Here is a 24,965-nt window from a genome sequence, read left to right as displayed (position 1 = left end):
TCACTGTAGTGAAATGACAAACTTGTTTTTGTTGAACAGCAAACTGGAAACTCCCATCGAGGCTTTGATGACAGTAACTGCCATTTTCTGACTTTGCTTTTTGCTGTAGATTCTCTGATAGTGATAAAAATCTTTTCCTTTGTATCCTCAAGATTAGGTTTTTACCATTCTGCCAAATCTGCTGTTCTGGCTTAAATATTCAGGGTTTGCATGTTATTTTAATTTTGAAACAATCCCTCTCATTTAGAGGAGATTTTGGGAAAAGCTGTGCCTAATCTGATATAAATCACTTCCTGTTTCTGGGGGTTTCAACAAATTAACATTACTGGAAAAAAAATAGGTTCTCAGCAGTGCTTGTGTTTGGAACCATATTATCAAGAGGGGGCTGTTGGTTAGAGAATACAACTTTGTCTGTAGTCTCACAAACTTTTGTTATTTTAATGGTTAACTTTCCAGACCATGTGTATTCGAGTAACAGCAAAGCTAAATCTAAATCTAAATCATATAAATTGCATTGTCTGTGCCAGAATCATGTTTGCTGCCTGTATTGTTTTTGTAGATATTATAAAGGCTGCATAATGCATATTCCTAAACACATCAATTATAAAGTGACACACAGCAAACCTGCAGGGTAGTAATCTAGTACACTTTAGGCCTACAGAGGTTTTGGTAGTACTGTGCATAAAAGAGGTAAAAGGAAAAAAAAATGAATGTTGATATTCCAGTTAAACATCTGACCTGCAGGTGAAAACGCAGCCTCTTCTGGAGATGGATGACAGTGAGAGCCTACCTGAGGTTATGAATGAAAGGAAATAAAATGTGGTTTATTTTCTTTGAATATACCTCCAAGTGAATTAGGATTTGAAAAAAAAAAATTAAAGAAAGTTAGACCCCCTCAATGTGAGCAGTTTTGTTTTTCTCCCGTCTCTCTGAACAGTCAGTGGCGTTTTAAAGCGTCACTCAAAACATTTTGCACATAATGTTCCATTTACTCATCTCAAGAGTTGTCAGATGGTGTTCAGTGACTCTGGAGAGAGATTTCTCAAGTCTGAGGAAATAACGCTGATGATACCATGGTGATCTCATCAGGATTATCTTGGCATAACCTCAGGACTTCTTTTTTTTTTTTTTAAGCCCGGATTTTGACTGTGGAGTAGTAGCAGTAGGCAGGGAATAAAAAAAAGATTATAGAAATATTATGGTAAAGGTTATCATATAGCTTTATTTTCATCTTTCTGATGGACGATATATGACACTGGAAAATGCTCCGGTCTGTATCAGATCAATATTGCAATTTGCTATAATACAAAAAAGCCACCACATTATTAAATCTGGTATACATGCTGCATTTCATAACATTATTATTAGTAAGTACAGATATTTCTAAAGAAAGATGTTCCTTTCTTTGATAGTTTTATAAACCGTTCTGCATGAAAATCCTTTTCTAGAATGTACTGTATCATCTTTTCTGCAGAGGTTTGCAGTGAGTCTGATATTTTTTTGGGAATGAAACACATTTAATTCAGTTATTTTAAGAAAATACCACCCAAAGCCTATCCTTGAGAGAAACGCATGACCTAATATATGTCCCTGAGAGGGAAATCACCACGCACTATCTTTCCTTCCTACTAAAGCCTCTTCAGTCTTCTACAAGAGTTCCCATGTCTTTGGGCCTCCCAGTGGATGTTAATATATCACTAGTGAGTCTGCAGTCTGACCTTTGGCTCTGAGAAGTTTCGGCTGAGAGTTGAGTCAAACAAGGGGTCAGAGCTGAGACACACTCCCAGCAGGTGAGGTAGATCAAACATTTTCATTTCTGCAAATTTATCCTAGAATGACTTCAGATCCGTAGATGGTTTTGTTTTCGTTGCAATCTGGCAGCTATAAATATCTGACATTTCTTGACTTTCTCCACATCAATCCCGCTTTTTTTTTTTTTTTCTCTCAAACTAATGAACTGATGTAGCATGCTTTTTTGTAGCCCACAGCTGTGACGGCCACATTGTTATCCTGAGGACCCTGAGCCTCGCCAACCTTGATTTTCCTACCAGGCCTCGTCATGATGGAGACAGCGCAAACGGCTGGAAGTTGTCCTGCCCAGAGCCAAGCTGCTGTCAGGACCTGGCTCTCCTCCAGTACAAGAGGTACAAGTGCTTGGTTGCTGTTGTCAAGATGAAGTCTGTGTTAAACCTTTTAACAGAGACTATAATCTATTAGGTGAGAGCTTTCAAAACCTGCCTGATGCACAGTTTATTTCCTTTTCTTTCAGTTCTAATTGTTACCACCAAGTTGCAGGAAAATATGTAATATATAATAGTATATATATAAATGTGATTAACAACAATCCTGTCTTTTAACCTGGCTCTGCTTTAAATGAGCTGGATTGACATTGATACTTCCAAAATCAAGCAAAATCACAAGGCAAGGGGAAAATATTGATGCAGGATCAAATATTTTGATCATGTGAAACGTGTTCAGAATTTAACAAAAAAAAAAAATTCAATCATTTGAGTGATTCTGACTGCTTGGTAGTTTTTGCAGTTTGTATTTATTTTCCTCTGACTAATCTCTCCAGTCTCAGACTTATAAAGCCTTCAGGCATGCACTAATTTGGGGCCTGATTTGAAACATTTGAATTTATACTCTACAGACGCGTTTTTATTTCAATTCATCCCAACTGCAGTCAGTCACATCTTGATTTTTTTAAATTTGCAGTTCTACTATCAGGTTTCTTTTCCATTCACACACACACACACACACACACACACACACACACAGAGTTTCTTACTGTTTGTAAAATACCGTATGTCATCTCTAAGTCAGAGAGTTTAGTAATAGCTAATTTGAAATAGGAGAGTTTCATGTAAAACTTGTTTTCTTCTTCTTCTTTCTTGTTCCTTAATCTGGCTGGTGTCGATTTGTCCAGCTGTTCAAGAAACACATTGTTCATGTACTTTAAGATTTACAGTAGTGTTTTACTGGAAACCCTTTAATAGGTTTCCAGCCTCGAGAAGCTTTAATGTGAAGTGGATAAATGTCTATTTACCTGGTGCAAAGACAGTGCTCCAAGAACACTCTTAGGTATTTCCATTTGCAAACATATCTGTTTAGCGACGTGTCAGGGAAGCTTTAAAAATGCCAATCTTACATAATCCTTTTTACAAACCTTTCAGACATGTTAACCATTAGCCATCATGACCGGTGATGGTTTTATATGAATGTGATCACTTTAGACCTTTGAGTGAATGATTTTTAAAAAACAAAAAACACACACTTGTATTTACTTTTGTCCACTAAGCAAAGATGCTTATGATGATTATGAACAAGCCTTCAACAGTGTTGCATATTCAGTTTGCAAACATCAATAGTGCAATGAGTTATTTTCAAAGAAATGCAATCCTACACCGCTGTTTGAACTGCATCAGGTTGGAGAGCATGAGCCGAATATTCATAACCCACATCCAGTACAGCAAATGGGCTTAAAGGGAAATTTGTTTATGCCAAATTTAAAATATGTTGTTTGCTGATTTCCACAGTAATCAAACTATCAGTTTTTCTAAAAAGAAACTACTTCTTTTAATCATCACTTTACAGCATTGGCTTTGATTTATCATTGTTTTGTATTAGACTGTTGAACCGGTGTATATTTGTGCTTAACATTTAACTAAACAGTGAATAAAAGCCAGTAAACTGTTGCACAACACAAGTGAAGCTGTTTAAAAGTCGACCTTTGTTATAGCAACAGGTACTGGCATTTCCATAATTACTGAATTACCTGTTTTCATTCCAGGAAATGAGATGAAACATTGACTGATGCTCACTTATCAATTTGCTTACACACACACACACACACACACACACACACACAGTCAGAACATACAGTGTAAACACACTTGTCAAACTGTCAAACCCCACCTTCTTCTATGTTATGTTGTCTGGGTTTCTAATATTTTCTCCTTGATGTTTTGGGCCTGTTATTTCTCTGTTTTGTTTTTATATCACAAAAAGAAACTGCACTGTACAAACACAGCTTGACAGAGACACAAACACAGGCATTACAGCAAATTACAGAACTGTAAACATATTAAATACAAATACAAACAAACTTGAATCACATTATGACACACAAACGCTAAGAGACAATTAATGAACTCAAATATACAGGCATTTTTCTGCTCTTACGCAGGTTCACACACCATACTAACGCAGATTGACCCTCTATCTCTTGTCCTCATGTTTCCCAGGAACCAACAGGACGCCCAGTGACTCCACATCCCGCTTCCAAGGAGATGGGGTTCGCTACAAAGCCAAACTGATTGGCGTAGACCCTGTACCCGAGGCCCAGGGGGAAAAAATGTGCTGGGACTCCATGATGAAACTAAAGGTAGCGTGTCCTCCCTCCTCTCTGTGAGATGATCTTTACGCAGTTATTCTGTCTGATCCTAGACCTATGTAGAAATACAACACTATAAACATTATTTTACAAGTAAAGGTCCTGCATTCCACATCTAAATATTACGTGGGCAGAAGTTGAATAATATTATCAACAGAATTTTACTGTTGTAGCAGCTTTATATGGAGCTAATTCAGTTCAGTAGTTTAGTCCTGTGGCTCCTGGTTGTGAGATGATTTACAGAAAACAAACAAACAAAAAAAAGAAAACCTTTGTAAACTACCAAAAAAATAGTTATCTGTAATAGATCTTAAATGTAATGTAGTAAAAAGTATGACGTTTCGGTTGTGGATATTTGAAGAAAACAACTTAGTCTTTAGTTACTTTATGAAACCAGCAGGTTCAGCCATTAGGATTGGATGAACTGGATGGATGCCACCAGCACAAACAGCTGCTTTTACCAAATATTTGACTACAGTCAGTAATGACATCTCCATCCATCAGAAATCACAGGTAGTTTCATTTGGCCGTAGCAGCTATGGTGGTTTCCTCAGATGAAAAAGGTTGTGGGAAAATTCCTGCAGAGGAGCCAGAGCTTCTGATACATATGAGCTCCAGCTGACTCTTGACATGTCAGTGACTCCAGGTCCTCTAATCTCATGACACTTTGTCCTGTCCAGTGGGAGTTCATATTGAGCAGTATTCAACAACTTTCAAGTAAGACGTACAAAAAAAAAAAAAAAGAGGACAAATGATAAGTCAGACATGGTCCACTGGGGCTGAACGCATGGTCAGAGAAACTGGAAATGAATCGGTGTCACAGTTCACCGTAGTCAGATATCTTAATCATTTCTATGTCCTTACATTAAAGCCAGTATGTGTAGTGGTTGAAAACTGATTTTAAAAAACGCTTTAGCAGACTGTTTGCATAAAATTTGTGCACAAATGAAATGTTCAGCCAGCAGTTTAAAATTAAAGATGTTTTGTACAACTAATTCACCAGTGGTGATTAAAATCAGGAAGTAGTGAGATTACAAGAGCTGCACCAGAGGAATTCGAAAAAATGAGTTTAATAATAAGAAATCTGGATTCACAAAACTGGCAAATTATTTCTATTTTCTTTTTCACAATTCAGGAAAATGATCACCAGTGAAAGATCAACAATAAGTTTCTATTAAGGAAGTAATTAAAGCAGTAAGCACAATGGTAAAGAAAACTGTTGAAAATTCATAACCATAAACAGCAGTGAATTACCAATTACTTTGAATGCTGTATGTGGGAAATGGATTAAAACAGCTTTGATTTCACGCAGGCTCTTTAACTCTTTAGAAAACTAACATTTCCTTAACAAACAAGCAGCCTGTTGCTCATTAGAATGAAACGTCTTTTATTTCATGTCTGAGTCATTATCTGTGTGTGTGTTTGTGTGTGTCTGTGTGTGTGTGTGTGTGTGTGTGTCAGGGCTTTGAGGCAGCAGCGAGGAAACAGGGAAAACACAAGCAGAGAGTCTGGTTGAAAGTTTCCTCCACTGGCCTGAAAATCGTGGATGAAAGGACCGGGGTGAGCCTCCAACTCTCTTTCCTCACTGTGCTGTTTTGTAGTTGCAGCGCCCCCCTCAGGTTGATGATGGCCTTGCAGAGTTTGTTGTGCGCTACCACAACAAACACTGTGGTTTTTCCAGAGGACAGAAAACTTTGGTTTCCAGCTTGGATCACCACATTAATAACACATTATTTGCATTTTTTTTTTTTTTTTTTCCAAAATTGGACAATTCTCAGCATTCCTTTGGGAAGAGCAGCTGAATATTTACACAACTGGCATGCATCAATATTGTAAAACTGTGCTCTAATACTTTGCTCTGTAGTTTCCTGGCCAAAAGGGGAGAATCTGGAGAGTCGGTGTAGTAAAACACAGATATAAAATAAATGATCCCACAAGTTTTTATTCTCTCAAAAAAAATGATGTTTGGCATTTAGCAAAGTTTTTTCATCCATTTATAATCAGTGGAATCATTTAAAAGAAATAGTGGTAAATGAAAGGAGGAAGTAGAGTTTCCTATATGAAATTAATACCACATTTTTTATGGAAGTTGGAGGTTGAAATTTATTTTCATTTTGGTTCCACATGTGCTGTTATTTTGGTTTCATGTCTATACAGTATATTCCTGCCACATTTGACAAGTTGAGTTTTGGCCCGATATAGAAGGTGGTTACAAGAGCGAAAACTGTATTAACGAATCTGGTTCTATTTTATAATTAAGTTTCTTGCAGTTGTAGTTTTTCTACTCTCTTTGTTTTTGTTTTTTTTTTTGTTTTTTTTAGTGCTGATCAATGGTGTAGTGGTTAGATATGTAGAATAGAAAGCTCTGATCTTCTTTATCATTTCTTTTTCAGGCTGTGCATCACGACCATGACAGGAGCAGGATCAGCAGTTTGATGAAAGATGAGTCAGACCCTAGAGCTCTGGCCTACATCTACCAACACCAAGACACCTACAGCCTCTTCTACATCAAGATGGCCAACCTGGTAACAATACAGAGTAGGAAAGGGGGAAACAAATACAACATATGGGATATAGGATATAAAGAGTAGTGTACTTCATAAGTATTGGTTTCATTGAGATCAGCAATGAGAAATGCCTGAGGAGACGATATGACCAGTAAATACGGTCTTAAAAACATGCATTTTAGCTAATCACAAAAGCATCACATTGTCCACATGTACAAATGAGGAGCTAGTGACACAGCATTGAGATTACGCAGCTGATAATGGTGCTTGGATCACCAGTAACAGCAAAAACATGGATGGCTATCATTAATAATAGGCTTCTGCAGTCTGAGCTAGAAAAAAAACAACAGGGTCTCTCTGAATATTGTTAGGACATTTCAAATTTATGCTTCCATGGACAGTGTTGCCAAACAAAGTGTGTGAATTTAGTATTAAAAACACTGTAATTTGGAATTCACTTGAAAAAGTTGTCTAACTCTGACTGCTGTGTAACTTGTGAATGCATTTTTTTCATCCCCCATAACTTACTTTGAAACCACTTTAAGAACAGTTGCCAGTGTGGTCAAAAGGAATGATCTCGGTAACAGTGTCAGTTGTTCTTGTTGTAATTTGTGAGCAAAGCAAGACGCTGACATTGAGCATAACACCATTTACAGCCCAGTCAGTGTTTGAACTGTTGTTTTGTCTGTGTTCATCAGGCAGAGCCGGTCCTGGTTGACATCAACGAGGTCTGCCAGAGTGTGGATCAAGAGACTCCCCAGGAATCTGCAGAGGCACCGACACAAGTCAGAGAACAACTTTAAGTTTGGGTTTTCTTTCTCTTTCTGTTGTTTGTTTTGTCTAGACTGCATTTTCACTCTTGCTTCCTCGTGTTTTCCAGAACGGCTCCTTACTGCTTCTACATGAGGTTTCAGCCACTTCAACAGAAGTAAAAGAAGTAGCAGTTTTATTCCAAAGTGTTAAACAAATGTTAAAAAAACAAATCCTTTGCTGAGGTTTATTATTGAACAAAACCCCTCAGTGTTTGAATATACTTTTCAGGGACCAGCTTTGGAGGATGTTTTCAGTCCAGACTCTTCATGTGGACAAGCAAATCAGGTATAACATCATTTACATTTTCACTTAATCAAAATTCTACATTAAGGTGTATGAAGCACCCTGACAATGAGTTAGATTAAAAACTGCACCTCTCCTCAACTCATTTTAATTATTCAGTAAGGTTTGGAGAATAGGGCTAACGTTCTGTTAAAAATTATATGTGCACACATGTAATATAGGATACATTCTGTTTCTGCAGGGGTCTTCCAGCAATGAACTGATGGACGTTTTCTCCACCCAGCTGGAGGAGCCACTGTCACCCACCCAGAGCTCATGTCAGCCAGGTCAGTTGCAACATGAAGCAAAATGAGCAAAGTGTGTATCCAGGGTATATTTATCGCTTAGGCTGAGTCAGGCAAGTTGGTGGAAGTGCTCTTTAGTCTAACTTTTACAATATATATGAGTTAACCTTATTGCCCCATCAACAAACTTTGTCAGGAAATTGCTTAGGTGGCTCATAGGGCACCAGGAAAAACAAGACAAGACAATACTCAACACAATATAGTACTATTAAAACAGTGATAAGGACAATAAATGAACAGTACCATACATATACAGTAAATGACAAATAACCTAAACATACTGAAATACACCAAATAGTTATGATTCCTGTCTGTGCAGCATCAGGCATGGATGGATTACTGAACAGGCCTACCAGGCACAGGCCCAGGGGCCCAAAGGGTCAGGGGGCCCTAGAGAAGAACCATGAAGGGAGGGTCTACAAACAATAACAAAATGCATAGAAAAAATGAATTCAATACAGCTTCAAAGAGATACAAAATCACTAAAAACAGTCAGTGTCTAGAGTGTGAAAACAACCCCAAATGCTGCAAAGTGATGACCAAAATATCAAAAACTGCAAAAAATAGACACAAAACAAGTAAATATAGATGCACAGTTACTATTAAGAGATACTAAATGTGTCAAAATGGGCAGAAAATGGCTAAAAAAGACACAAAACAAAGAGACATGTAACAAACACGAGATGACACAACCTGATGGAAAATCATATTGTCACCCCTACAAATGTCTAGGGGCCTTTTACATGTCTGTGCTCAGGGGCCCAATTTCTCATGATCCATCCATGGCCTCAGGCAATTTACTTCTTCAAAATCATTAAGATGTATCTCCTCAAACTATGACCTGGCAATAGCCATTAACCAGTTTGGCACTCCACAATTTTCTGTTCTTTTTCAATTAATTGTGATGAGCCGTGATGACCATTACAGTTTTTGTTGCTTTGGTGCATTTCTCAGATGAGAATTGCAGTGTACAGAACAATAAGTGCAGTACAAGCCACACCCAAACATGGATGACCTGCAGACACATGTCAATTGATCAAAATGATGTCTCTATTGCACAAAAGCATGTTTTTTTGTCAGTCATCATGTCAGTGCCAGCAGAAGGTCATGTCCTTGTCTTATCGACTGACAGGCAAAATTGAGAATTTTAGAGAGAGCTACTTTGAGACTTCTTTAGGTATGAGAGCCCATGAGGGCTGTGTGGACATAAAAACTTGACACAAGACCACAGTCCTTTTTTCCATCGCTTCAAAGAAATATAGCTCAGTCATGCAAATAAATACCATTACAACACTGTGCTGTTCAGTCAAAAGGTTTTATGGTGGCTTATTATTGGCACCTCCCAGCATGTCGTTACACACATGAAACTGTGGTACTGAGTTTGTGATTGAAGCTATATAAGGTAGGTCAAGTGCTGTGGACCCTGGACACAGAGACTTAATTCACACCTATTTTAATACTGTTTCACTCTCCAAATCATTACTTTTTTTTTTTTTTTTCGTTGCTTTGGTGCATTTCTCAGATCAGAATTGCAGTGCACAGTGTACAGAACAATAAGTGCAGTACAAGCCGCATCACAACATGGATGATCTGCACACACGTCACTTGATCAAAATGTTTTGTCTATTGCACAAAAGCATGTTTTGTTTTTGTTTTTTTGGTCAATCATCACATCGGTGCCAGCAGAAGGTCATGTCCTTTTCTTATCTGACAGGCAAAATGAATAGTCATGTTGTCAATAGAACAGTGCATGCAAAGTATTTAAGATGTAAGCTATGGTTAAGGTTTTGATGAGAATGCTTGTAAATACACAAGCCTGCACTTTTTTCTGTCTTTTCTATAAAACATGTTCACCAATATAAAGTTTCAAATTACTGTATGTAGGAGATTCATAAGAAAAGATTGGACAGAGTTCACATTTACACTTTCTCTGGTTTTATGGGCACTGACATACAACATACAATATGTTCAGAAATTTTGCTGGTGACCTGTCCAGGGTGTACCCCTGCCTTTCACCCAAAGAGAGCTGGGATAGGCTCCAGCAGATCCCTGTGACCCTGGTTAGGAATAAGTGGGTATAGATGATGGATGGATGGATGGATGGATGGATGGATGGATGGATGGATGGATGGATGGATGGATGGATGGATGGATGGATGGATGGATGTTCTGTTGAGGGGTGTCTTCAGAGTGATGCTCATACAGTTCAGCAAAAATGTTATTAAAGTGATAAATGGACGTGTTCCTGGGTTCACATCCTGTTCCCAACCAGCAGCCTGTCTTTCCCTAACCTTAATCAAGTGGTTCTACTTTACTAAACATAACACTGACTGTACTGTAAGAGATGCCTGAATTATGTAGTTATATGTACTTATATATACTTGTACTTTATGTACTTATAAAGACTTACATATACTAAAAGAAAATAAGATAGATAGATAGATAGATAGATAGATAGATAGATAGATAGATAGATAGATAGATAGATAGATAGATAGATAGATAGATAGATAGATAGATAGATAGATAGATAGATAGATAGATAGATAGATAGATAAAAAACCTGTCTACTCTGTCCCTTCCTGTCTTTTCCACTCCCTCCATGTCCTCTGAGAATAAGTCGGCTTGCAGGATGTGAGGAGCTGTTACAGGACAGGAGGCATTAACAGATGAAAGAGCAGAGTTCAAATTTCAATATTTCTTCTTATTCTTCTTGTTTCTCAGAGTCTCCACCGCCGATGCTCTCCACCTCTCAGATCCTCTCCATGTTCCCCATGCAACCAGTAGGGGGTTCTCCATACTCTCGTCCCCCATACTCTCCTGCTGCCATTCCCTTGGGTCAGCAGGGGTTTCAGGGAACTCAGTGGGCAGGCCCGGCTATGGCGCCCTGGCCCAACATGCCCAGCCCCATGGCAGCATGGGCGCCAGTGGGCATCACAGCGCCCCCTGCAGGCATCCAGCCCCAGGCTCACAGTTCGCATCCAGGGATGATGTGGGGAGGAACCTCACCGTCTTCACCCACCGCTGTCAATGGGTACCCAACCCCTTTTAACTCAGGAGCACTGCAGTCTGCGTCCCCCAGCTTGGATAAGCACAATCCCCTCCTCTAATGTGGCACCAAAATGACCAAAACGTTGTCCAACATCAAATGACAGCTATTCTGTCGGCAGCAGGTTAAAACTAAACACCTTATCCCCACTAAGATAGAATATGGAGACAGTAAATTAGGTAGTTGTCACATTTTCATGTGAAATGTTTCATCACATTTATACATATCCCATAATCCACATAATTCGATCCTCTAGTGAACTGGTTCGAATAGACAAATGATTTGATTCATAAAACAAACTAACATGACGTCTGATGAGAAATTGTATGTTCCTGGTGTAAATACTAAATTTGAATGATTCTTATTTAGTTTCCATGCTATACTTGTATTGCTCATCAAAGCCTCTGAAAATTCTCAATTTGGATTGGCTGGAAGGTGTAGATTAACTTTAAATGAGCAGCCCATATAACAAGACTCCTCTAATGCAATTACGTTAAACTTTAAACGTTCACATGATTGCATGAATCCTTGTTTGATACACATATGTATAATGAAATACTCATGTTTCATTTTAAGAAAACTGGAAAATTGTCACGATGAAATACATTAGCCAGAGTTGCAATAAAAGGTGTCATTGACATTTACTGTACTGCCTGTTTAAACTGGAAAATGCATCTATTTGATCCAAAACAAATGTAATAGTAATATTGATGTTAGAAAATAATATGAATCATAGTTAAGTTTGATCTGATGCATAAAAGAATTTTTTTAATCTTCATATTACTTTGCTTTTTCAAATTGACTACTAGTTTTACTCATGTACTTGTCTGCTATGCTGTACTATTTTCCTTCTCTAAATTCATGGTGTAAAGATGCTGTACAGATTAAAAGGTTGGCTGAGGCAAATTTCTAATCTGTGATACTGGACTATGTAAATAAATGGGCTTGATCTGTACAGGTAGGATAAAATGCAGAATATCCAAGGAAGCCACTTTTACCTCACTTCCCTTTTCTTTTACTTTATTTTATTTTTCTTCAGAACGCAGTGACTCAGTTTGTCATGTGTTTTCTTAATGAAATTATTTCTGCTTTGCTTTCCCTTTGTGCCTTCTTTTACTAGGTGCCTGCATAGAAACAGATGATAAAACAAAAAGGAGAGAAACATTGCTTTCTTTTATTTGTTCCCTTTACCTGACAAAATATCGAGCGCATAATGTGAAATGTGATCTTTTAAGAAGAACTGAAATAGATTTGGTGCTAGTATGCCATTGTTGTGTGCTGTCAGCCATCCTGTTGCCCCACACTGAATTTCTAAGCAGTTCCTCATTTGTAGTAAGTTTAGTGACACAGGTCATGTAGCTGTACAGGCGCACCAGTCAGGATACTGAATTATTTCTGGACATGAAGCACTTTATCCACCACTGAACCATCACTAACGGCAAATATGGTAAGAAATTCCATTTATGATATAATTTTCCTTTATATATCAGTGACTACAGAGACTGACAGCTCCTTTTCAGCACCTTTCACACTTTTCCTCATGTGTGAGTTTCTTTCATTCAGGCCGTTTCTTCCTGCCCATCAAGCCATCTGTGAATGTTCTGATTATCAACAGATTTTGTTTCGCTGTCGGTCGAACCTCAGTGTACTTCAGTCATACAACTAAGTCCACAGCTTTAGAAACTTTAACCTGGTTTAAAATCATGCGAATACACAACGTGATGTTTCTAAACAGCACATCCTGACTGTGTGGTGTTCAGTTATGGCTGTTTACTACAAAAATTACATAATATTCCTAGTAAAATGAGGAAGTTGGATTGGATTTTGAAAAAAGAAAATGTTCCTGCCGTTGCTGAAAGAAAGCTTTATTACACATCTATTTCTGGTTAATGATTCACAGTGCATTCATTACTGCCTCACATCTACAGGCATTCTCATGGCCTTTTAAGGCTTTTTAAATAGAAAAAGCTCAATAATGGTTGATCTTGCGTCTTTAAGTTCTAAAACATTTTATGCTTTTTCTCCATATTAGAGTGCACAAAGAATTTAGTCCCTAAACTCCACTGAAACCAGATTTATTTTTAATTTTTAATTTTGGCAGCTCTTAAATATGGCAAGAATTAAATAATAATCAATCAGCTACCTAAAATGTTTTATTTTGTGTACTTTAAAGTGCTTTTGCAATGCATGAAAACAATTAATGTTATAGAAATCATTAAGTTAAATAATAGTTATTTTCACTGTTCACATTATAGAATATGTTTTAGAATATGTTAACATGTTTTAAACACGTTCATTTTTCTGGGTCTTATTGGGATTTCTCTGCAGCACACCTGCACGTCTGTGGTGAGACCGTTTTAAAATCATCTGAGTCAATGTGCCAGCGATAAGCACACACACATGCTCGTGCGCACACACACACGCACACACATACTTGTATTTCTATAGTTGTGAGAGCACTCATAGACATAATGCATTCCCTAGACCCTAACAGTAACCCTAACCATCACAGCTAAATGCCTAACCTTAACCTAAGCCTAACAGGAGTTTGAGGGTTAAGAGTATGCTCAAGACTATGCTCAAAATGGTACTCACAAAGATAGCAATACAAGTACACACACACACACACATATGCACACTGTATCTCTTGTGCTGGCCCCGACTAACTGAAAGTGGAACCTCGTGTGTGTGTTTTGTGGTGGAGAGAAAAAGGCTTTATGTGTTTCCTTTCTTCCGCGTATAACAATAGACGACTTGAGCAGAGCTTGCACGTAGGAGTGACAGCACGAGGCATTTCTATGGTAACCGGCACAGGATGCTGGCTGATGTACAGAGTCCTGTGGTTGTGAGCGCTTCCTGCTCTTCTTCATATATTAAAGCAATAGTTGTTCAGAAAACAGATGATGTACAGTACAGTACAGTACAGGTGAGACTCCTGTACTATGACCAGGTGGCCATTTATTAGACATATTCATTCATGAATTTGTTACTGAGCACTTTTACTACTCCATCTGTTGAATATCAACTAAACCAATGCAATTACTTCAGTAGTTCCCTCAACACTTTATTCAGACTCTATTATTATTATTATTATTAGTTTTAATCAGAGAAATAAGGATGAATACTGTCGTCCACTGGAAATCTTCTGTTTTCTTTCAAAAACTGTCCAAAGAGTTCATTTTATTAGGTACACATGTATAGTTTGTTGACATTCAAAACAACACCCTCCAAAGTTCTGCACTTAGGAAGTTGCATTTAGCTGTGCGGTACTATTGCCAATAGTATGATTGGGTTTTTGGGTATGTTGGTTATTTGTTGCAGATTATAGAGGTAGTAATTCAAGTGTATGTTTATTACTGAGGTGATGGTTAGTGGTAAGTTTGTAAAGGGGATGGGGAAGACTGGAAACACTTCTGTATATAATGCTTTCTAGAACAAGAGCAAAGTATAACTTCAATAGTAAACATAAAATTAAATGATTAACCTCTGTACTGAACTTTGTCATCTTTGGAAAAAAATATTCCTGAACTCTACTATTGGATCATATTATGGTATGGTAGAAAACCCATGTTCCTTGAGGGCCACCGCCCTGCTCGTGTTGAACAATACCAATTCACTTCTCTCCACCCTCATCTGAGAAAGTATCTGCCAGCTTCTGACTGACTGAACACACCTAATCCAGGTAATCAGCAGTGGGTAGGGCAGGAATAGTTGGAAAACAAGCAGCGCAGTGGCTCTTGAGGACTGCAATGTCTGCAAAGGACTGTATATTAGATTTTGTAGGTGTACCTGATAAAGTGGCAGTTTATGAAGAAACATCTTGGTGAAAGCATCTTGGTGATCCTCTCACAAATGTGATGCAGTTCAGTGACAGAAACTGACTTGGACTGTCTCTGCTCCTTTCAATAAAGCAATACGTTACGTTGTTTCACACTGTAGTTTTTATTTTGCGTAAAATGTTGGACTGGAAGACATGACATTTTGTACTGGATTGACATGATTGAATAAAAAAGCTTCAGCTTTTCAACAGGTTCATGAATTTTGAAGTGTTTATTAATATATAAACTTTGTCCATGATGATAAACATATGGCATGGAGACATTTTTTACATTATTTCTAGCAGTATTTCGTCCAATTGTCATTCATTGTCTGTTTACATACAGTCATGGGTGCTCACAGGATGAGTTACTATATATTGAAATTGTTGACAGCTTATAAACACTTACATCAGCTAACAACTGCAATGAAGTCGGTCAAAAATTATTTATTCAGTGTTTATATACTGCCTATAAATGGTAAATGGGTGGTGGTTAAAGTGTTAGTAATTAGTAGTAGTACTTAGTATTTGCTGCCTTTATTGCTTTGTTGCACTTTAATTTGTGTGTGTGTGTGTGTGTGTGTGTGCGTGTAGCACAGATACTTGGTGTGAACATATCAGTTCTGTGAAGATCAAAACAGCCAGGAAACTGTTGTTGCACACATACTTTGGGGTTGGAAGAGCGGTGTGTGTTTGTTAGCGTGGGGGCCATGCCTTGCTGCATGCTGTGCTGCTAACTTCCTGCTTCAGAAACACAGTGGCTGCAGTGTTGAGTTTGTCATGTGTTGTTTCACAGGAGGAGAGTGTTGATGTCAAGGCTCTGAGGGCCCGCTTCAACAGCAAGGTCAGCACCTCAGAAAGCAGCCGAGAAAGCAGTTCTCCAAAATCTCCACGACCTGGGTTTGGGAGAGCGATCCTGCCACTGACAGAAAACGATCTTGCCCATCATAGACTGTCTCCCACTCCACCACCTCCTTTAGCTGGCCCTGGCCTGGTAAGGTTCCCAAGGCCAGAGCCAATGGCTGCTTCCATTCCTCCCAGACCTGTCTTCCCTCGACTACCCCCCAGTCCTGGAGTCCGAGCCTCCATGCAGACTTCAGATGCCAGCAAGGTCAAGCAGACTGGGGAGATGCTACAGAACATGATGCTGAGGAGCCAGCGACCTCCAGGACCCAAAGCAACCCTGGCTCCAGCTCCAGCTCCAGCCCCTGCCCCATCTCCCACCTCCACACCTCTTCCACTCCGACAGCAACCCAGACAGAGGAGCACAGGGGAGGTGACCCCACTTAGGAGGCCTTTACCTGCTGAAGGACCTCTGCCCCTAAAACCAAAACGGCCTCCCATTGTCAACCTGGAGCCCTTTATGAAGTTCAGTAGAAGACCTGCATTTCCTCCCAAAACGAAAAGTGATGGTGAGTCTGTGGCTTATTATCCTCTCGCAGATGTTTAATTATATATCACTCAACTGCTGAAAGAAAACAAGCATGCGAGAATGCCTTCTCTGGCTTAAAGTTTAAAGCTGGACCCGTTCTCTCCATGCAGATGAAAAACAGAAACTTAAAATTGATTAGTTTGGCACACACACAAATTCATGTATTACCTGCCTTGGAATAACGTCGATATACGATGTCACATGTAAACAAAACATAGGCGTAAGTAACAAAATTAATGACTGATAAAAATAATCACTTGCTTCAGTTCAGGTTCCTGTTGTAGATCTTTGTCACAGCAGTTAGTATAATAGGAAAAGCACTTTGATGATGATTGAACACTGTCAACACACATGTGCAATAGTAGGAGCCTGGTAACGTAATACTGCCATTACCAATCGCACCAATGCTTTTGTTGCTAAAACATGTCCAAATGTCTGCTGTGAAAACAATGTAATAGTGACACTTGTTGCTGCTGCTTTGAAAAGTCAGGAATGCCTGCTCTGAAAAAGATGTTTTAAATGATTAAATGATTGCTATTTTACTTTTCCATGTATTTTAAAATATAGTTTTCAAAAACAATACAAACCCATACATTTTCATATCTCAATATTGCTGAGAGTGCATTAAATACCAGAAGAATTATTTTATAAAATATAGATTTTTTTTTTTTTTATTATTATGTTTTTTTACTAATCTCGTAATACGCCTAAGTGTTCCAGTCATCGCAGTATTTACGTTTGTCAGGACATGTTGAACTACCAGCAGTTAAGCTCAGTAAAGCAAACCAAACCATTTGAGGAAACTGGTAACTTTTCAGCATATACGGTTCATCTCTTCACCTTTTGGTCAATTCTCCTTTAAGAAGGTGTCAATGTTTTTGTTGCTGGTAATCTGTCATATCTGCATCCTCAGCAGATTCCCCAGGCTCAGTGGGGAAAAAAATGCCTTTACCAGGAATAATCAGTCCGCCAAAACCACCACAGCGATCCAGCAAACCCAGCAGGCTGCCGCACCAGATCGCTTCTGTGTGAGTATTCACCAAGTCATAATGCACTGGTGTTATTACGGCACATTCAGGGAAAAAACAACAACTTTGGTTTTAATTTTATATTAATAATTACATTCATTTAAATACAACAACAATTAAATCAGTGAAAATGCTACAATAACATCACATTCTTACTTCAATCACAGCTGCCATGATGTAAAGATGGTAGACAAGAAATTTTATTTGAAAAACCAACACTTAAAGGAGAATCATATCGCACACTCTAAACCAGAGCTGAAATTGTAAAAGGAGTAGAGATTATGCCATTCCCACAAGAAATTACTACATAGTGATTCAAAGTAAAGAGCTTGTCAGTATGAACTCTGTTACTTTGGGCTCAATACAAGATATATAATTGCCATTAAATACCATCCATTTGAGAATATGAGTCCATGTATAATTTAAATAATATACATACAACTAAAAATGAGTAGAATTTGTTTATATTGGTTTCAGGGACATTGACGATGATGATGAGGACATGTATGATGACATTGCAAGCTTTGAGAAGAACGGTAAGGCTAGTCTTCTTCTGCTTCGGACGCATTTTAAGTAATATTAGAGTTATGCATTTTATTTCCTTTGTATTATTATGCTCATCAAGTATTTTGTTAAAGAATATGGCACCTGAAAACTTGTTGTTTTTGTTTTATATCATGTGACTGTGCAGAATCCTACAGTGACAACAGTTCACAGTGTATTGATGGGGTAAGTACAGAAAACTGAAACTGAAATTTAAGTTACTGTTAAAGTGAGCGTGCCACCCACTTCAAGAACTCTAAATATGTTTAAATTCTATTTAAATTCATATTTAATTCTAATTCTAATTATTCCTGTATATAATTTATGTTATTTGCTCTTTAGAAGTGCAAATAAATCATTTTCTTTTGCAGGATGGTGAGGAAGTGTACGAGAGTATTGACGAGTAAGTAGTACTGTGAGCTTTCTGCATTAACCAGTTGTGCTGTGTCTGTACTGTTTAAACGATCTATTGGTTAAAAGTAGATGGTGGCTACAGATGCATGAACATCAAGCAGCACTATTTTCACATCTAGTGCTATCAATACTGCACATCAACCGCTTCAAGCTTCAGTCAGTTTTTTAATGAGATAGAGTCCTTCAAATGATGCTAAAGTGAAACGATACCTCCATTCACAGTTTAGTAGAAGCTTTTAAGAATAAGTGCATCAATATCTGCTCATTTAGTTTCAAAGTCACAACAGCGCTTTGTTTGGGTTTTGTGTCTGTGTGTTTCCATGAAGCTTCACTGAGTCTTGCACTTTTTCTTCATTTTTCAGTCGTTTCTGTGATTCAAAATGAGCATTTCCCTTTAATGCAGGATATTGTGGCATAACACAGGAATCTGTTGAAGCATTAACAGATTGAAACAATCCGAAAGAGTAAAAAGTTGCGAACACTGAAGTCAGTAAAGCTGTTAAACTGAATGAATTTAGGTAATAAGCTGATTGCTAACTTTAATGGACACTCACAGTTGAGATATTGTAGTCACAATATACAATATACACCTTTTTTTCAGAAGGTTCAAGATACTTTAATATAAAACTCTGAGAAAACAAAAAAAAATTAATTTTGTCTTAATAGGGAACAGGAGGAGGGGAAACCTGTCAGTGCTGGCATGATAAACACGAAAGAGGCAAAGAAGCAATGGGAGCGGGAGAAGAAAGAGCAGATGGCACGTCAGAAAAAAGAGAATGAGTTGAGGAAGAACTTTCATGTAAGGAGTCAACAACATTTGTCAACCATGAAACACTGTCTCTTAAAAATCTACCTTTTTAAATAGCAGATCAGATAGCATTACTTATTTAGTTGACATGGACAGGTAGTACATTTGTCATCTAAGTGGGTTAAGTCATAAATAAGTTTTTTTAATTGGCAAAGACCAAGTTGAAAGGCAACTATCAACTGAAAAAAATACAATTAAGTTATACAGCCATTATTATTATTAAAATATTTTTGAAACATGTTTTATTTCTGGTTCAAACTAGAGAGCCTTGTTTTAAATGTGCAACTTAGCTTATGTATCCTGAAACACCAATGTTCTCTGAATCCACCCACCACGTACTCTCAAAATCTCTATCATTGCTATTCATAGTCAAATTTCACAGCTTTTTATTTATGTCCTTCTGTAGTTGGAAGGGGAGGTGGAGGTTCTTCATACAGCCAGAGTCCGACATGACTGGCACGGAGAAGGAAAACTGGACCTTAGTGTGAGACAGGACGAGAGTGTGGAGATACTCCGAGTGAAGAATAACCCAGGAGGCAAATGGTTGGCTCGCTCTCTGAGCGGGAAATGTAAGTTCTAATATATGGGCTGTATCTCATGGACTCAATCATATGTGTATATATCGATCCTCTCCATAGTTAGGCATAAAATAACACTTTCAGCTACATTTACAACAGACACTACAAGAGCCATTGTTGATTTACACTGATGAGTCATAACATTATGGCCAATGACATATAACACTGATTATTACATTACAATGGCACCTGTCAGCATGTGGAGTATATTAGGCAGCAAGTGAACATTTAGTCCTCGAAGTTGATGTGTTGGAAGCAGGAAAAATGGGCAAGTATAAGGATCTGACTAACTTTAACAAGAGCCAAACTGTGAACTCTGGATGACTGGGTCCTAAACTGCAGGTCTTGTTGAGTGTTCTTGGGCTGCAGTGTTTAGGACAGACCAAAAGCTGTCTAAGAAAGGACAAAGAGTGAACCAGTGACAGGGTCATGGGTGCCCAAGGCGAGGTTGACCTAGTGTAGATTACGCTTTTAAATGTCATCATCCTTTTCAAAAGAATATTTGTTAAAATGGTTGAAAACAACAAATACTGTACATTGGTTTAAATAAGGAGAATCATTCAGCTGCGATAGTGGCAATATCACAACTAGAGTGGGGAAGCTAAAAAAAAAAGATCTCTAACTTGTCGTCATGACCACAGTTTTCACTCCTTTTCCATTCATTTTTCACTGAATGGTAGACAAACGTGTGCTCTTTCTGACAGTATAACTATCAAAGCGAATAGATTCACAGGAGATGCACAGTGAGTTAATTGTGGTCATAATGTTATGGCTGAAAGGTGTAAGGGCCAGTCAATTCATTTCCTGTGTAAAATGTTTGTTATTGTTGTGCTAGGAATATTTAGGTGTTACTAAAGTTAGCAGCATTTTAATAGGTGACAAAGATATTTGAAGATTTCTTGTTGAAAGTCCTGTGTAGCCAAGATTGCGGTAAACGTCAAGCATCAGTTTGTGTCTGCTAGACAGAGTAATCATAATATGAGCTCCTACTCACCTGATTGTGTGCATAGCAGCAACATTTTGGAAACTCAGCTTTGATAGTGGGAAACGGAAATACTTTTTTTTTTCCAAATCTGCCTTAATGCTGCAGTCGCTGCTTTGACAAGCAAAGTTTATATATTATATTATATTTTTAAAAATGTGGACCGGTGAAAGACCAGGATTAGATTAAGCAGCATTTTCTCATGTGTTCTTTGTCTCTTTTGCCCACATTTTTGATATTTTCTCAAAGCTCAACTTCTTGTTCGTGCCATTGTTGCAAATCGCAATTCCTTGTTCTGCTCGATTTCCAACATATCCTACATAAATAACAATAATATAAAAAAGATACTCTTGACTGAGCTACGAAATATTTCATGACTAATTAAATAAAGAAATTGTGAGCCAAGATATATAAACAAGAAAATAAGAAGTGAATAAACACTTGGTGTCAGTATTGATTATCATTCTTTGCAGTAGATGTATCTGTGTTGGCTCAAACCATCACTTGTCACTGTGTGTCCTTGCAGACGGATATATCAGTAACACATGTGTGGATATTGACTATGAGGCAGTAAAGCGCAAAGTGCTCCAGTCCAGAAAATTTGACGCTTCACCATTACCTCCACCACCTCCGGACCCCCCACAGATGTTAAACATGAACTCCAGTAACATAGACAGGTACAGTAGATTCTTTTTTTATACTGTGAGAGACATTATTCAAAACAAGCTGTTAAATGCGTCAGTGACTTACTACTCTGTGACTCCACGTCTGTCTGTTTGCTTCATCGTATTGCTGTTGTTTTATCAGTTTCATCTTTGTCCGTCCCAACTAACACATTGTTTGTGTTTGTGTTTCCTCTAATCTGCAGCGTACTTCAAGATGATGGTAAGTAACAACAAAGCTCACATTAACATTATTGGCAGATTGGAATTTATTATCTTTATTATCTATATATCTTGGTCATTGCTAAACAACACAATGACGAATATTTATATAGTTAGGTACATTACCTTTTCATTTCTGAAAATAATTAAATAATAGATAAATATTGTTCAAAATGAAAAGATAAGTGACGATGAAATCATTTTGTAAAGTGAAACTTTGTATTGTTTGCTAAAGCAGTCGTTGATATTTGTCAGCTTGAAAAATGAGAAAGATAACCTACTTGATCCCGAAATTTTTCTGAACATTTTCATAAAATTAAATAAAATTATTAAATAAGCTATTTGGGAAGGTTATATTGTAGTTTATATAAGTTGTGTTATTTTTAGCTAACCACTCTTAATGATAAATAGCTTGAACTATTATTGTCAACAGATAATGATTTGGATGTATGTAGAAAACAAGATTTGAGCTAAGGTTTTGCTTTGCCATAGATGACTATGATGATGTTCAACCCTTAACTGAGGATTTTCCCCCACCACCTCCTGAAATCAGGTATCTATTCACATCTGGTTCACTAAAAGAGAGCAGGAAATGACAGGTTGCAGCTAGGTGCAAGTATTACCATGATGCAAATAAGGATCTAGTTTATAAAGATCTGATATATGGTGACAGCAGGTGATATAAAACTGAAGTCACTTCTCATTAATTTTATTAGGCTAATGTGTTGTTGAGAAATACTTTTGTATGCTACTTAACTGTTCTAAGCATTTGATAATCACACTCTGAAATTAAGTTGTGAAATTGTCATCACTTTCAGCATAGATCCCAAAATCGAGAAGGAGCTTAAAAAAAAGTTTAAGGTAAATAATTTATCACACTTTCACACTAGATTATTTGTCTTAAGTGGGAGATACAACCCTACATAAAACCCCAAATGGGAACATGATGCATGTAACATAACCATGCCAGTACTACAATCTTGGGACAATTACAATCATTTAAAAAAAGGCCAACAATTGATTACTTTTCACTGTTGTTCCTTAGTATGAAGGGCCACTCAAGGTGCTGCATACCATGATGGTAGATCCTAACGGCACCATAAAGAAGCCAAGTGGGAAAGATCTGCATGTGTGTCAGGGAGAAATCCTGGATGTCATCCAGCTCACCAACAACAAGAAAGCACTGTGTCGCAACCGGTTTGGAAAATGTACATAAACACTGCACATTCCTCTGTGATTGTATGTTATCTTACTCTGCAGTGTGTGATATGTGAGCAGTTTGACATGGTGATTCTCAAAAAGAGGAAGCGTTGATTAATGATATAAGCTTGGGCTCAAAAGCTCAAGCTGAATGAACTCAAAATCAGCCTTAAAGACTGTCAAGGAGTACAGCGCTTTCTTTTTCATATTTTTTACATTGGACACATTTCACATTTCCACATGAAAACAATTCAAAGATTCATAGAAACCTGCTCCACTAAATGCCAAGTTAAAAATATTTTAAAGTGATGCAGATATGATTAACAAGATTCCAGTGATGCTAGTGGATTTTTGAGGCCGTACTTAGACACAGCTGTGTTTTGAGCTGAACTCATGGTAAAACAACTAGGGTTGATGTTATTAGTTCTGCAGATAAACCATAAACCACTGGAAAAATGAAAATGTTTCATCTATGACATAATACTTATCCAAATATCATAGTAGCAAGCATAACTAAAAACTATGATATATGAAAGATTATGAAAAGAAAGCTGTAACACTCTTACTAAATTTAAGTAACCATTTTATATAAAGGTGTGTTTTCTCTCACCTCTCACAGATGGTTATGTGCCCAGATCTCTTCTTCTTCAAATGTAAGTGAACCCTGACCCTGTCTCCATTATTAAGTGTGGTGTCTTTATACTGTAAATTATACCATAAATAAAAATGACTTACCCGTTTGTCAGTAAGTCTTGTTGTTATGGTGACAGTTCACCTGTGACTTTAAGAAAGGTCTTTTGCTTTAGTTTATAGTATATAGATTATAGTGAATATGTGTTTAGACATAATACATTTTGTTGTCATCCAAAATTACTTTAAACAAAGTTGTGAACAAATTTTTTGTTTTAAAGTTTTATGTATTTTTACGTAAAAATGCATATAGAAATACCTTTTCTTTTCAGATAGTTTAACATCAGTCTCACATCTTCTTTGCAGGGAAGGAGATATTTATGATGATGTTGACTATGGAGGTGGTGAGTTAATGTCTGACCATTATGCTCAGTATTGAAAATCATGCAAACTGTTCTAATGAAGAAATTTGTCATTTGGAAAGCCGTTAATGTAGTTATGGCAAGTTGTACATATAACATATATGTTTTCTCCTTTTTGTCTTTTCAGATATCTATGACAATGACTCATCCCACACTGATTATTAAAATATGTCAAACTATTCAAATGCATACACATATACTCTCACAATAAGAGTCTGAAAGAGATGCAGAGAGGAAAAACAAACAAACTATATATTAAGCTACATGAAAACTACACTTTTACAAAACAGCCAGAAACAGAAACTAAAGTTTAAAAAAAAGGGAGCTCCATTTGGATTGAAATACTGCATTAGAATCCATGGTTGCAGTTGTCCTGCTCTCAAACATTCAAACCAGACTGTATAAAAACTATAAATCAAACTATTTTATAACTTAAAACTATACAAAACTGATCCATGTGGACACACACATGCCCTGTGCTGAGAGTAACAAACTTGTCATCATTGCGTTGTCAAACTGCTTGTATAGGTAATGAATACACTATTACTGTGTTCTGTATTGCTCAAACTCTGAGATAATTTAAAATAAATAAAATATTTTTTCTGTTTTTTTTTTTTCCTTGGGTCCCAGTTTGAAATGACTTTTCTTGTGTTCGTCAAAAAGAGGAAATGTAATAAAGCAGGTGGAGAAAAATGGACTATTTGTTGAATGACACCCGGTGTTAATGAGGCAGAAGAAATGAAGCGGCAAAAGTGCAATATCTGAATATTTAAATGATTTGTATATAAGTTCATCCATACATTAATCATAGGATAAACTAATTACTAATGACAGTCTGAAATAAGTTTGAACTGTAACTTTTTTTGCATCTACTTTGT

General features: G+C 37.3%; 2 protein-coding genes across 4 annotated transcripts; both read left to right on the top strand.

The window, feature by feature from the left end:
* The first annotated feature begins 1,636 nt into the window (after window positions 1–1,636).
* Window positions 1,637–12,262, top strand: LOC113139901 (disabled homolog 2-like). 2 transcript variants are annotated; one of them, XM_026323527.2, is made up of 10 exons: window positions 1,637–1,790; window positions 1,982–2,144; window positions 4,245–4,384; window positions 5,855–5,953; window positions 6,787–6,918; window positions 7,599–7,685; window positions 7,781–7,828; window positions 7,942–7,998; window positions 8,198–8,282; window positions 11,025–12,262. In XM_026323527.2, the coding sequence occupies exons 2-10, from the start codon at window positions 2,060–2,062 to the stop codon at window positions 11,408–11,410; spliced, it is 1,119 nt and encodes a 372-aa protein (XP_026179312.1). In that variant the 5' UTR covers window positions 1,637–1,790; window positions 1,982–2,059; the 3' UTR covers window positions 11,411–12,262. The 2 variants fall into 2 exon arrangements, with proteins under 2 accessions (XP_026179312.1, XP_026179313.1); XM_026323528.2 differs by having other exon boundaries at window positions 1,651–1,795.
* A 381-nt stretch (window positions 12,263–12,643) lies between these two features.
* LOC113140059 (FYN-binding protein 1) lies at window positions 12,644–24,700 on the top strand. Of its 2 annotated transcripts, none has more exons than XM_026323786.1 (16): window positions 12,644–12,796; window positions 15,963–16,578; window positions 17,515–17,626; window positions 18,104–18,162; window positions 18,318–18,355; window positions 18,541–18,572; window positions 19,250–19,382; window positions 19,798–19,960; window positions 21,478–21,628; window positions 21,820–21,836; window positions 22,328–22,388; window positions 22,654–22,696; window positions 22,881–23,043; window positions 23,655–23,688; window positions 24,032–24,069; window positions 24,215–24,700. In XM_026323786.1, exons 1-16 carry the CDS (start codon window positions 12,794–12,796, stop codon window positions 24,250–24,252), a joined length of 1,701 nt encoding a protein of 566 aa, XP_026179571.1. In that variant the 5' UTR covers window positions 12,644–12,793; the 3' UTR covers window positions 24,253–24,700. The 2 variants fall into 2 exon arrangements, with proteins under 2 accessions (XP_026179571.1, XP_026179570.1); XM_026323785.1 differs by having other exon boundaries at window positions 17,512–17,626.
* The last annotated feature ends 265 nt before the right edge of the window (window positions 24,701–24,965 follow it).

Source organism: Mastacembelus armatus, chromosome 4 (genome assembly GCF_900324485.2).
Source record: "Mastacembelus armatus chromosome 4, fMasArm1.2, whole genome shotgun sequence".
Lineage (NCBI taxonomy): Eukaryota > Metazoa > Chordata > Actinopteri > Synbranchiformes > Mastacembelidae > Mastacembelus > Mastacembelus armatus.
This window is presented reverse-complemented; position numbering and strand designations above follow the sequence as displayed.